The 14,159-nt window shown below is 50.0% G+C and overlaps 1 protein-coding gene across 1 annotated transcript in view; it reads left to right on the top strand.

The window, feature by feature from the left end:
• CPAMD8 (C3 and PZP like alpha-2-macroglobulin domain containing 8) overlaps positions 1-14,159 on the top strand; it is an 86,083-nt gene that overhangs the window by 52,160 nt on the left and 19,764 nt on the right. The window contains exons 24-27 of the mRNA XM_077776996.1: positions 29-80; positions 6,453-6,751; positions 7,364-7,589; positions 9,126-9,302. Coding sequence (XP_077633122.1) covers positions 29-80; positions 6,453-6,751; positions 7,364-7,589; positions 9,126-9,302 — 754 coding nt within the window. The remainder of the gene's footprint in view (positions 1-28; positions 81-6,452; positions 6,752-7,363; positions 7,590-9,125; positions 9,303-14,159) is intronic.

The following is a 14,159-nucleotide window of genomic DNA, read 5'->3' as shown; positions in this document are numbered from 1 at the left end:
GTCAGTTCTCCCCATCTCTCTGTTTCAGCCGGAAGGAGCCCCCCGCACCTACACCTACAGCGCTTTCTTCTGTCCCAACGGTGAGTCCCCGCATCCACCCTATGGAGGGCCTTGGTCTTCACCCCACACCGTTGCAGCGCTCCTGCTGCTAAGTGGATGCCGCCCTTCCTGGGGCCAGGGGACAGGGCAGCGGAGAACCGAGATGTCCTCACTGGTGACAGCCGTAAGCCAGAGCGGGGACCGGGCCACGAAGGAAGGACGTGCACAGGAATGTAGGCTGGAGGTGCCCTCGAGACCCCGGGGTGAGGAGCCTAGGATCCGGGTAAGGGAAGTCTGAGAGTCACGTCAGGGGAAAGCTGTGGGAAGCAAGGCCGACCCAGGCCCCTGGGCCCAAAGAGAAAATAGGAAATTCAAGTGGGTTCCAGAAAGGGTGGTATTTGGGGTCTGCCTCGATCCACTGAAATCGATATTATGCTTGTTAATGGTCCATGAAAAGGAAAGGGGTACAGAGCCAGAGAAGGGCCCTTCCATGCCTCTGCCTCGGTGGGGTCAGGGAAGTGCTAGGCAGCACGTGACCCCAGATGCCAGGGGAGCCATCTAGCTTGGAGCTCAGGCCTGGCCTGGCACTGGGCAGCACCCAGCAGGCTTCGCCAGGTGAACGAGCTGAGGATCTGAGCTGGAGTCCCCGGGGGTCGTTGGCTCCCCAGGTACAGCACCGCCCCATTGCCAAGGCAATTCAACATGACAGGTCCCATATGGACCACCCTAGACACAGGATTCCTCTTAACATTCCCCCGCCCCCTTGTGTATTAAATAGCAATACATTACATACAAGCTGAGGTGGTTTTTTGGACAGAGTTTCAAAAGCCATTCAACGAAGGAAGGAGAGCCTTTTCAAGAAACTGTGATAGAGTAATTGGACATGATTGGTTAAAGTATGAACTTTGACCTAGAGATCCCACTTTATACAAGAATTACCTCAAATGGATCGTGGACTTATATGTAAAACTATAAAACTTGTAGGAAAAAATCTGTGAGAAAATTTGTGAGAAATCTTTGGGATCCAGGGCTGGGTAAAGAGTTTTTAGACACGATACCAAAAAGCATGACCCATAAAGGACACTCATAAATGGACCTTATCAAAATGAAAAGCTGCTTCTCAAAAAGATGCTATGAAGAGGAGGAAATACAAGTCACAGACTGGGAGGAAGTATTTCCAGACCCAGATCTGACAAAGGACTAGTATCTAGAATATATAAAGAGCTCTCAAAATTCAACAGGAAATCAAACAATCCAATTAGAAAGTGGGAAAAGGGTGGGGGGCGCCTNTGCTCACGCTGTCTTTCTCTCTCCTAGAAATAAATAAAAATATTAAAAATAAATTAAAAAAATTAAAAAATTAAAGAAAAAAAGAAAGTGGGAAAAAGGAATAAACAGTTCACCAAAGAAGATATACAGGTGAAGGATAAGCACACGAATGTCCAACATCAACCATTAGCAAAATGCAAAATTAAGCACAATAAGTTATCAGTGCCCACTTATCAGAATGACTCAAGTTAAAAACAAAACAAAACAAAACAAAACAGTGATGGGGCAGGCGCCTGGGTGGCTCAGTTGGTTATGCATCCGACTTCGGCTCAGGTCATGATCTCACGGCTCATGGGTTTGAGCCCCGCATTGGGCTCTGTGCTGATGCTGAGAGCCTGGAGCCTGCTTCCGATTCTGTGTCTCCCTCTCTCTCTGATACTCCTCTGCTTGTGCTCTGTCTACCCCTCAAAAATGAATAAATGTTAAAAAAGTTTTTTTTTAAATAGTGAAGCAATACCAGATGGCGAGAATGTGGAGAAAAAGGATCCTTTATACGTTGCGGGTGAGAATTGTAAAATGGTACAGCCGCTGCTAGAAGTTTCTTAAAAAGCCACACAGGCTCCAAGCATACCACCCGGGAATTGCACTATGAGGCATTTATCCCAGAGAAACAGAGATTTATGCTCACACAAAAACCCACACATAAATGTTCATATCAGCTTTATTTGTAATAGCCCCAAACTGGAAACAGCGTACGTGTCCTTCACTGAATGAGTGGATAAGCAAATGATGGTACATGCCTCCCTTGGAGTGCTATTTAGTGATAAAAAGGAGTAAACTATTGACATATGCAACAATTTGGGTGAAGGGGATTGAGTGGGAAAAAAACCAAAACTCAGTCCCAATAGGATCCACAAGTTATTCTGCTTACAGTATTTTTGTAATGACAAAATTTTAGAAATGGCAATTATGTTAACCCTTGCTGGGACGGGGAGGAAGGGTGTGGGTATGGAGATAAAGGCCAATAGGAGGGATCTTGTACAAGTAAAATAGAAGAATTCTGAATAAGATTAATGAGCGGTATCAATGTCAGTATTCTGATTGTGATACTGTACTAGAATTTTGTGAGATACCCTGGGGGAGAACTGGGTCTAGAGGACACAGATGTCTGTGTATTATTTCTTACAGTCGTACGTGAATGTACAACGATCTCAGTAAAATGTAAATTAAAAACATTTTTTAAAGTGACACATAGGTACAAATACTATTTGATTCCACCAATAGTTGACACTTAGAGAAGTCCAAGTCATAGAGACAGAAGGTAGATGGTGGGAGCCAGGGGGCAGCGGGGAGGGGATGGTGACTTAGTGTTTAATGGGGACAGAGTTTCAGTTTGTCTTTTCACCGTGCAAATCTGGAGGTGGACCGTGATGATGTTTGCACAGTGGGACTGGATGTGACACCACTGAACTGTACACTTAAAAATGGTTAACAGGACAAACTTTCCATTGTGTACATTTTAGCACAATTTTTAAAACTGGGAGAAGCAAAAGCAATCGCTGTGTCTTGCAGGCAAGTTAGGAAGACAAAAAGAAGGAAAGAGAGAAGGAAAGAAGGAAAAATATCTCCTCTGGTTCTCATCCAAAGATGATCTTTTCTGACTTTTTGGCATATTTGGTTTCATAGGATTGACTATTGTTTGTTTTCATATAGTTGTGACTCGTGCGCTAAATAATTTTGTGCTCTGTCTTGCTCGAGCAAATTTAACACATCTCGAGCACTTTGTGATTGTAAGGTCTTTATAAAAAGCATTTCAAAAGAGCCTCAGTTTGTTCTATCAAATGGCTGTTTCATACTTTGACCATTATGGATTTTTTCCTAATTTTTTACATGTTTCTTTTTTTTGAGAGAGAGAGAGGGAGAGAGAGAAAGTGCTGGGGGAGGGGCAGAGAGAGAGGGAGACAGGATCTGAAGCAGGCTCTGCACTGACAGCAGAGAGCCCAATGTAGGGTTCAAACTCACAAGCTGTGAAATCATGACCTGAGCCAAAGCTGGACGCTTAACCGACTGAGCCACCCAGGTGCCCCTGTTTCTATTTTTTTAAATCATAATTTACACTAGAATGTACATTTACAAATGAATGTACATTTGTATTCAAAGTAAAGTCAGTAGTATTTTTAATGTGTTTATTGAGGTATAATTGACATACACGTATTTTAAGTGTACAGTTTGGGAAGTGTTGACATATGTGTGCACCTGTGAAACCATCACAACTAAGATAATGAAGATTTCCATTGACCCCCTAAAGTCATTCCCACTTGTAATCACTCACCCATTTTTACTCTTGTCATTAGGGGACTACTGATCTCCCTTCCATCTCTATAGATTACTTTGCACGTTCTAGACTTTTATATAAATGGAAACATATAAAATGTACTCTTTTTCTCTGGCTTCCACTCAGCATAAAAATGTTGAGATTCTTGGGGCGCCTGGGTGGCTTAGTCGGTTAAGCGTCCGACTTTCGCTTAGGTCATGATCTCGCGGTTCGTGGGTTCGAGCCCCGCGTCGGGCTCTGTGCTGACTGCCAGCTCAGAGCCTGGAGCCTGTTTCAGTCTGTCACTCCCTCGCTCTCTGACCCTCCCCTGCTCACGCTGTCTCTCTCTCTCTCTCTCCTAGAAATTAAAAAAAAAAAAATGTTGAGATTCATGTTTCATGTATCAGTAATTCAGTCATTAAGGCCGGGCATTGACCTGTTGATGGATATTTGAGTTATTTCCATATTGATGGATATCCGGGGCTATTTCCAGTAAAGCTTCTATGAATATTCATGCGCAAGTCTTTGTATGGGTAATATGTTTTCCTTTCTCTTGAGTCAGTACTTGTGAGTGGAATAGCTAAATGATACAGTAGGTATGTGTTTAACCTTTTAAGAAAGGACCACACTGTTTTCCAAAGTGGTGGTACCATTTTGCATTCCCACCAGCAGGGGGCGAGAGTCACTTCCTCTCCCTCCTCACCCACACTTGGTATCAGTCTGATGACTTTTAGCCCTTCTGATAGGTCTCTTATGGTGTCTCATTGTGGTTTTAATGTGCATTTCCCTCATTCAAGCACCTTTTTATGTGCCTGTTTACTACTCGTGTATCTTTTCTGGTGAGGTGTCCGGTTAGATCTTTTGATGTTTATTTTATACTGAGTTTTGGAAGTCTCTTTATAAATATATTCTGGATACAAGTCATTTATCAGATAAATGCTTCACAGAGACGTTTCTCCCAGTATGTGGCTTGTTTTTTCTTTCACTTACTAGTATCTTTCCGAGACCAGAGGTTTTTCTTTTATTTTTTTTTAGAAGTTCTTTATGTTGATGTGGTCCAGTTTATCAGTTTTTCCTTGTATGGATTATGCTTTTGCTGTATCTAAGAAATCTTTTCCAGGGGCATCTGGGCAGCTCAGTTGGTTGAGCGTCCAACTCTTGATTATGGTTCAGGTCATGATCTCGCCGTTAATGAGTTCAAGCCCCGCACCAGCCTCCACGCTGGCAGTGTGGAGCCTGCTTGGGATTCTCTCTCTTTCTCTCTCTCTCTCTCTGCCTCCTCGCACCATGTGCGCTCTCTCCCTCTTTCAAAATAAATAAATTAATCTAAAAAAATAAATCTTGGGGCACCTGGGTGGCTCAGTTGATTAAATGTCTTGACTTTGGCTCAGGTCACGCTCTCGTGGTTTGTGGGTTTGAGCCCCGTGTCGGGCTCTGTGCTGACAGCTCAGAACCTAGAACCTGATTCAGATTCTGTGTCCCCCACTCTCTCTGCCCCTCCCCCATTGGCACTCTGTTTCTCTCTCTCTCAAAAATCAACATTAAAAAAATTTTTTTAAAAAGAAATCTTTTCGGGGCGCCTGGGTGGCTTATACGGTTAAGCATCCGACTTTCGCTTAGGTCATGATCTCGCGGTTCGTGTTCGAGCCCCGCGTCGGGCTCTGTGCTGACTGCCAGCTCAGAGCCTGGAGCCTATTTCAGTCTGTGACTCCCTCTCTCTCTGACCCTCCCCTGCTCACGCTGTCTCTCTCTCTCTCTCCTGGAAATAAATAAAACATTTAAAAAAATGAAAATAAAAATAAAAAATAAAAAGAAATCTTTTCTAAATGCTATGTTTTATCCATCAAGTTTGTAGCATTAGGCTGTGCACTTATAAAATAGTGATGTTCCATTTTGAGTTGGTCCTTGGAAAACCACGCATGATGTGGGTCTCCCTTTTCTGCTTCTGGGGTAACTTGCTGTTCTGACACCCTTTGTTGAAAGAGTCTCGCTGTTGAATTGCCTTCACACCTTTGTTGCAAATCAGTTGTTCACATATGAGTGGGACCATGTCCAGACTCCCTACGCTGTTCCGTTGAGCGCTCAACTGCGCTGACNCCACGCATGATGTGGGTCTCCCTTTTCTGCTTCTGGGGTAACTTGCTGTTCTGACACCCTTTGTTGAAAGAGTCTCGCTGTTGAATTGCCTTCACACCTTTGTTGCAAATCAGTTGTTCACATATGAGTGGGACCATGTCCAGACTCCCTACGCTGTTCCGTTGAGCGCTCAACGGAACAATACCGGTCAATACCGCACTCTTGTGATTACTGCCACTTTCGAGTGCATCTTGATGTCTCCCGGGTGTGTCCTTTACCTTGGTCCTTTTTCAGAGTTGTTTTGGCTCCTATGTTTCTGTGTAAGTTGTGGAATCAGCTTTGTCATTTCCCCAAAAGACCCTTCCGTGACTTGGATTGGGATTGCTGCGATCGATCAGTTTGGGGAATAATGAACGTATTTGTGGTATTGTCTTCTGCCCGCAAACACCCTGGTTCTCCGTTGACTTGGGTCTCAATTAGTTTCAACAGCATTTTGACGCGGTCACTGGTGTCCAGGTCTTGCAGATCTTTTGTAGGATGTATCCCTGCGAGCATTCCGTCTTTTGTGTGCTGTCGGCAAAGCTGTCGGTAAGCCGGCTCTGTTCGCCGTCCCTCATGCAGCTGCCTGCACTGCCACAGGGACACCGCCCCCCCGCCCCCTCAGGGTCCTGATTCCCAGCTCCGGGCACAGGCAGGGGGAGGCAGGATGCCTCCCAGTGCCCCCTCCACAGCCTCTCTCCTTCCCTCCATCCAGAGAGAGTCCACATCTCCACGCCCAACAAGTACGAGTTCCAGTACGTGCAGCGGCCACTGTGTCTCACCCGTTTTGATGTGGCTGTGCGCGCCCACAACGACGCCCGCGTGGCCCTGTCCGCCGGTCCCCAGGACACAGCGGGCATGATAGAGATCGTGCTTGGGGGGCACCAGAACACCAGGTCCTGGATCTCCACCAGCAAGATGGGCGACCCCGTGGCCAGCACACACACAGCGAAGATCCTGTCCTGGGATGAATTCAGAACATTCTGGATCAGCTGGCATGGCGGGTTCATCCAGGCACGGCGGGGCTGGCCGGGGGGGGGGGCGCGGGAACCTCGTGCCGCTTGGCATTTGCTGCTCCCTGCTCTGGGACCCGCTCTAACGACGGCCAGGGAGGGGGTGCGGATAAACACGGAGCACCTCCTCAGGTTGCCTACGGTCTGCCTAGAGTCACTTATTAAAAAAAACTAAAAGAGTGAACACTGTGGTGGAGGAAGCGCCCAGTGACCTGGGAGCTGAAGTATAGTGGGTCGTCACGGGGAAGGAAGGTGAACATAACAGGTGAAATCGGGGCTGGGGCATTTTATGGGCCAGGCAAAGGGGACATAGAAAAGGAGCAGCTAACAGCTTCCTAGAGGAGGGACATCGCCAAACTGGGTTTTGAAGCTTGAATAGGAGTTGCCATGCAAACTAGAGAGTAGAGGATGTTCCAGGCAGAGGGCATAACATGTGCAAAGGCCCAGGGGTTCCAGGGAACCTGATGACTTTGGAAACTGTAGATGCTACGCTTGGCCATTTAATGGATGAGGTGGCCTTTGGTTTCTCGGACTGTGACCCCTATAGCCAGTGTCCCTGCTGCCTGAGCACCAACGCCTTTCAGCCTCCAGCAGCCTGGGCCTCTTTTTCCAGGTTGGCCATGGCCCAGAGCCTTCCAATGAGTCGGTCATCATGGCCTGGACCCTCCCCAGGCCACCGGAGGTCCGATTCATCGGCTTCTCCACGGGCTGGGGCTCCGTGGGTGAGTTCCGCATCTGGAAGAAGGTGGAGGTGGACGAGAGCTACAGTGAGGCCTTTACCCTGGGAGTCCCACACAGCGCCATCCCTGGGTCCGAGCGGGCAGCGGCCTCTGTCATAGGTGCGTCTGCCCTGTAGCTGGCCTGGGGAGTATGGAGGTGAGAACTGAGGCTGAGGGGCAGGGTATCCACCCCAGGCTCGGTCTCACAGTGGCCCATGCCATGCATCTGCGCCCCTGGGGCCTCCTGCCCCACACCCACTCACCTGACAAGCAGCTTCTGGTGTTTTCTCCATGCTGGGGCAGACCCCGAGATGACCCCAACCCTGTCTTTGAGGAGTTCCCAGTCTACCCATCTAAGCCCTGTGTGAGGCAACCCCAAGAGGCAGCAGGTGAATTCCATGAGTGCAGCGAGTGCTGTATGATGTGCAAGAAGACAGAAAGTGTGGGTGAAGTTGGCCAGGCACAGGGGGGAAGGTGGGGGTCCTGGTGAGAGGGGCAGGCTTCCAGAGCATTTGCTGAGCAGGAGTAAGTGGCTGTGGCTGGGGGTCTGGAGGGTGTGGGTTGTCCCCCGTAGCCTGGATAGAGGAGTGGAAAGTTGGGCTTGTGTGGTGGATGTGGTGTTGGGTATTGGAAGGGTGGAAAGAGGGGAAGAGGCCAGGAGGGGCAGGCAGTCCTGAATGCAGGGACTCAAGTCTCTCTGACATCAGATGACAGAAGTCCTGGGGCCCAGATGCGTTGGTGATTGTGGCCCAATCAGAAGACGTGGGAGTTTACAATTTCTAAGGCAGGAGATAAAATCAGAGATGGCCATGGGGGTTAGTGGCCTGGGTAGGGACGAAGGGGAGCCAGCAGATGGGCAGGGATGGAGAGGAGGTGAAGGCCGGGCCCCATGTGCCAGTGCCTTCAGCACAGTGGGATAGAAGGTGGAGAAGAAGCTGGGAAGGCCAGAGAAGGGTGCTGAGAGAGTAGCCAGGCAGGCCCTGCCGTGGATGGTGGCTGCAGGAGCAGCAGCAGCCTCAGTGGGGCAGGAGGAGAGGCCAAGGAAGGAAGGGAGTTCGGCCATGTGTGGTTCAGAGAGGCCAAGAAGAGGAAGATGGAGTGCTGAAGGGAAGAAAGCACAGGAGAAATCAGAAACAAACAAAAAAAGAATTTAAAACTATACCACCAATATCAAACGTGTACAGAAGCTTTTAGAAGAAATCTAAAACTCATGGTTGAAGAGAAAATTACATATCTTATTGGGAGTTAGAAAAAATATGTAAAATGGAGCCACAGTGGCTAGATTGACCTATCAACATCCATGGGATGCAGCCAAAGTTGTACTTAAAGGAAAATGTATAGCTTTAAAAATGTACCTGTTTTAAAAGCCGAAAAGAAATGAGCATTCAGCATAATGAAAAAGTAGAGAGAGAAGACTGAGTTGAAACTGAAGAGCAGAGAGGGAGGTGTGTAGGAGAGTCCCAGCGGGTGGTGGCCAAAGCCAGGGCACCAGGTGGGCTACATGGGCACGGGGCGTGGTCCAGTCCCAAAGGCAGCACTGGCAGGGTGGGTAGCAGGTGTTAGGCCACAGGCTGGCCTGGGCAAAGCCGTCCTGAGAACAGCCAGGGCTCCAGTTGAGGCCAGCCTGCAGCCCAGCCCTGTTTTCCTTCTCACCAGGAGATGTCATGGGGCCAACCCTAAACCACCTGAACAACCTCCTGCGGCTGCCCTTTGGCTGTGGAGAGCAAAACATGATCCACTTTGCGCCCAACATCTTTGTCCTCAAGTATCTTCAGAAAACCCGGCAGCTCAGCCCCGAAGTGGAGCGGGAGACCACTGACTACCTGGTACAAGGTACTGGGGCCGAGTGCAGGGTGGAGGACACAGGGAGGGAGGCAGCCCAAGTGCCGGGTGCAGCGGATGTGGAGAAAGAGACAGAAGTGAGTGAAAGAGGCCACTCAGGGTAGCCCCCATCTGGTCACTGTCAGCAGGAGCCCCATGTCTGCACCTATTAGGCAAGGCTCTGAGTGCTGGGAATCAGCTAAGAGGAGAGGAGACGCATCTTTTAAAAATGTAGATTTTTGGTGTTGGCGGGGGGCTCCTGGGTGGCTCTGTCGGTTGTGTCCGACTTCGGCTCAGGTCATGATCTCGCAGTTCACGAGTTCGAGCCCCATGTCGGGCTCTGTGCTGACAGCTCAGAGCCTGGAGCCTGCTTGAGATTCTCTGTCTCTTCTCTCTCTGCCCTTCCCCCATTCTCTCGAACTCTCTCTCTCAAAAATAAACATTAAAAAAATAATAAAAATTAAAATGTAGATTTTTTTAAACAGTAAGAATAATATAATAGCAATATAACAAACATTAGAAAAAATACATAGGGGCAGCTGGGTGGCTCAGTCGCTTAAGCATCTGACCAGCTCGGGTCATGATCTCAGGGTTCATGGGTACGAGCCCTGCGTCAGGCTCTGTGCTGACAGCTCAGAGCCTGGAGCCTGCTTCGGATTCTGTGTCTCCCTCTCTCTCTGCCCCTCCCCTGCTCATGTTCTGTCTGTCTGTCTCGCTCTCAAAAATAAATAAACGTTAAAAAAAAGTTTAATAAATAAGGTATAGAAAAGAAAAAGAAAAGGCACCTGGGTGGCTCAGCTGGTTAAGCGTCTGACTCAGGCTCAGGTCATGATCTTGCAGTTTGTAGGTTCGAGCCCACATCAGGCTCTGTGCAGCCAGGGCAGAGTCTGCTTGGGATTCTCTGTCCCCCTCCCTCCTGCTCACTCTCTCTCTCAAAAATAAATAAACATTTAGAAAAAAGGAAAAGAAACATTCCCCATAATCCCTGAGTCAGTGTTGGTTCTATTTAGGCTCCTGCCCTCCAGCAGCATGGGTTAGCATCGTTGCTCTTGATGCCTTATAATGTGGCACCCTACGGTGTCCCCCAGCCACACGCTGGGTGTGTGCCCTTTGTCCACCGGGCTGTGGAGCCGGGGTCCCTTCACCCCCGTGGCTGCATGGAGGGGCCGTGGGCCGTGTGTCTGATGACAGGCACCGGAGAAATCCACCTTCAGGGCTTTCACAGTCGTGCCGCCCCGAAGCCTCCTGTCCAGATGCTCAGTGAAAACATCTGAGTATCTGTGGGGGCGGGGAGGGAGGTTCTAGAAGTAAACTGCTGGGTCTCAGGATGTGTTCAGGTCGTAATCATTTTCGAGGCTATGCCATTTGTCCGTCAACACATTTCTGGAATACGACACAGTAAACTCCTGTCTTAGACCCGTTGGGATTATTTCCCGTGTTTTCTTCCTAAAGAACGCAGCATTGAATAACTTCACAAATAACACAGCACCGAACATCTTCGGAAATGACGCAGCACAGAATGTCTTCCATCCCCAGGAATCAGGTCCTCAGTGTCGGACCCCGAGTGCCCTGACCTCAGCCTCCTCATCACATCTTGGCCCCGCAGGGAAGGGCACAGGGGAGGCTGTAGCCTCACGTCTGTCACAGGCACCTGCTGTGCGTTCTCAGTGCCTCCGTTTCCTATCTGTGTAGCAAGGGAGTTAGATCGGTTGATGCCAAGGTCCTGAGGCCTCCTGGGACGTGCTTCTGGCCTTGGGCTGGACGTGGAGTGATGGAGAGGAAGGAGAGGTTTGCCCCATCTGTGAGGCTGGCATTCACAGCGGGCAGGTACGTGCACATCCACCCATGCTGCCCCATGTCTCCTTCCCAGCCACCCCCAGACTACTGGTCCTCATTTCCCAGATGAGCTCCTGGAAGCAGCCGGCCTGAGACCCTTCAGGGGCGAGTGGACTGGATCAGCCGGCCAGGCACTAGGTCCTAGCCAGGGTGAGATGAGAGCCCACAGCCACGACCTTGTAAAGTTCTGCTTTCAAGGATGGGCCTGTGCCCAGCCCCGATGATGCCAGGCCCCTCTCTGATGAGGAAACTGAGGCATGTGAGCGCCTTGATCCCTGAGGCAAGTCTGGGGTTCCTGCCTCCTGGCCTGTTAAGGTTCCCACAGTGACTGTGCTTCTGGGTAAGATCTCCAAAAGCAGTCCTGATGATCTAGAACCATCTGTTCTCAACGGGAAAAGGAAACAGCAAGAGCTCATGATGAAAATGTACAACTCTTGTGCTTGATCTTAGCCAAAAGGCCGAGAAGTGATTGATAGTGTACAACTCTCGTATGGAAGGGGAAAGCTGGGTTGCCCTGGGCTGAAAATTCGGCCTGATAAGGGCTGACCAAAGACTGCTGGGAAGCCCAAGGCCACTCGGTCTATGGCTGGGGACGCTCAGCTTGCCAAACCCATCCAGGCATAGGACCTTGAACGCCATCCCTAGTCATGACCAGCAGCGTGGCCCTCCCTCGGACAGCCAGACCCTGTGCCCTTCAACCAACTGGCATTTCAGACCCTCCCGGTTTTCTCTGCATTTTCTGGTGTTCGCTTCCTGGGCTGGCCGTCACAAGTGCAGACGCGGCTCAGGTACAGTGCGCTTCGCAGCAGGGCGTTTTTTCCAAGGAGAAGGTTTGTGATAGCCCTGCATCAAGCAAGCCCGTCAGCTCCCTTTTCCCAACAGCATTTGCTCACTCCGTGTTTCCGTACCACCTCTTGGTAATTTCTGCAATGTTTCAAACTTTTAACTTAGTGTTATGTTTGAGTGGCTGCGATCTGGTGCTAAAACTTGCACAGAAGAGGAGTTGCTTCCAATGAAAGAGGAAAGAAGGTTTCTTGAGCCGCATCTACTCCTGGTGAAGAGGCTGTGAAGAGGGTTGGAATGACAGCACAGGGTTTAGAACGTCACGGAAACAGAGGAGAGAGCAGCGGCAGCGGGATCGGGAATCTGAGAGCGGTCCCCCTGTGGGTAAAATGGCATCAGACAGCATCACAGGCTGCAGAGAAGTCGACGTGAAAGGAGGAGGAAATGAGGCGGCAAACTTCATTACAGTCTTATTAAAAAACTGCCACGACCACCCCAGCCATCAGCGACCACCACCCTGATCAGTCAACAACCATCACATGGAGGCAGGACCTTCCACCAGCAAAAAGATTACGACTCACTGAGAGCTTAGACGATGGTTAGCATTTTATTTTATTTTATTTATTTATTTATTTATTTTAAATGTTTTTATTTATTTCTAGGAGAGAGAGAGAGAGAGACAGCGTGAGCAGGGGAGGGTCAGAGAGAGAGGGAGTCACAGACTGAAACAGGCTCCAGGCTCTGAGCTGGCAGTCAGCACAGAGCCCGACGCGGGGCCCGAACCCACGAACCGCGAGATCATGACCCAAGCGAAAGTCGGACGCTTAACCGACTAAGCCACCCAGGCGCCCCGATGGTTAGCATTTTAAATGTTTTTAAGTTTTTCCTTTTCTAAAAATTTTTAAAAATTTATTTTTAAATTTATTTTTTTAACGTTTACTTATTTTTGAGACCGAGAGAGGCAGAGCATGAGTGGGGGAGGGGCAGAGGGAGAAGGAGACACAGAATCGGAAGCAAGCTCCAGGCTGCAAGCTGTCAGTGCAGAGCCTGACCCGGGGCTCGAACCCACAGACCATGAGATCATGACCTGAGCTGAAGTTGGACATTCAAGCGACTGAGCCACCGAGGCGCCCCTAAAAGTATTTATTTCGAGAGAGAGGGCAGGGGGCCTGAAGTGGGGGAGGGGCAGAGGGGAGAGAGACTCCCAAGAGGCTCTGCGTGGTCAGCATGGAGTCCTACGTGGGGCCCAAACTCATGAACCGTGGCCTCATGACCTGAGCCGAAACCAAGTCAGACGCTCAACCGACTGAGCCCCCCAGACGCCCCAATATTTTTAAATGAAATAAGAGACCTGCATTGTTATTTTAGACGTAATGTTATCGCAAACTTAATGGGCTCCAGTATAGCGTAGCCATAACTTTAAATATCCTGGAAAACCAAAAAATTCACTTGACGCAGTTTATTGCAAACTGACCTAGAACCGAAGCCGCGGTACTTCTGAGCGATCCCCATACCGCACGCTGGGTGACTCGGAACAACAGGGCTGTATCCGCTCTCCGCTCTGGGGCCGGAAGTCCAAAATCAGGGTTTACCAGGCTTGGTTCTGTCTGGAGGCTGCGGGGGCGCGTCTGTGCCCTCTCTGCTGGCGGATTTCTGGGGCTCCGGACACCCTTGGCTTGTAGCCACGTCTCTCTGCTCCCCGCTTGTGCCTTCATGGGACTTTTTCCCGCGTCTCCGTCTATTCCTGCTTCTCCTCTCTTCTGAGGACGTCAGTCCTTGGATGCAGGTGCTCCCTCATTCCACGACGATCTCATCTGAAGATCTTCGGCATAATTACATCCGCAAAGACCCTTATTCCCCATAAGGTCCCGTGTTGAGGTTCCAGGTGGCCATGCATTTGGGGGGGGGTCACTGTCCACCTGGTGCAGCGCTCCTTCTACTGCTTTTGCACCTCCAAGGGCGCAGTGCCGTCCGTCCGTCCAGCGGCTAAGCTGCAAACCTTGGTGCCTTCCAGATCTTTCTTTCCTCCAGACCTCGGAGGCTCTGCCCACACTGCGGAGCAGCCCCCTGCCTGTCTCCACCACCCGCTCCAGGCCTGCGGGTGCCCATCTCCTGCTTCCTCCGTCCACCCTACAGACCACCCGTTACACGTGTCCCCTCTCGCCCCAGCCCTGCTCACGGCGCCTGTGCCCCCTGCTGCCCTGGCGACAAGGACAGACGCCCAGTATGGCCCAAGTCGCCACCTTCCCT

Source organism: Crocuta crocuta, unplaced genomic scaffold (genome assembly GCF_008692635.1).
Source record: "Crocuta crocuta isolate KB4526 unplaced genomic scaffold, BGI_CrCroc_1.0 scaffold77, whole genome shotgun sequence".
NCBI classification, from domain to species: Eukaryota; Metazoa; Chordata; class Mammalia; order Carnivora; family Hyaenidae; genus Crocuta; species Crocuta crocuta.
The sequence above is the reverse complement of the archived record's forward strand: the minus strand, read 5'-3'. Positions and strand labels throughout refer to the sequence as shown.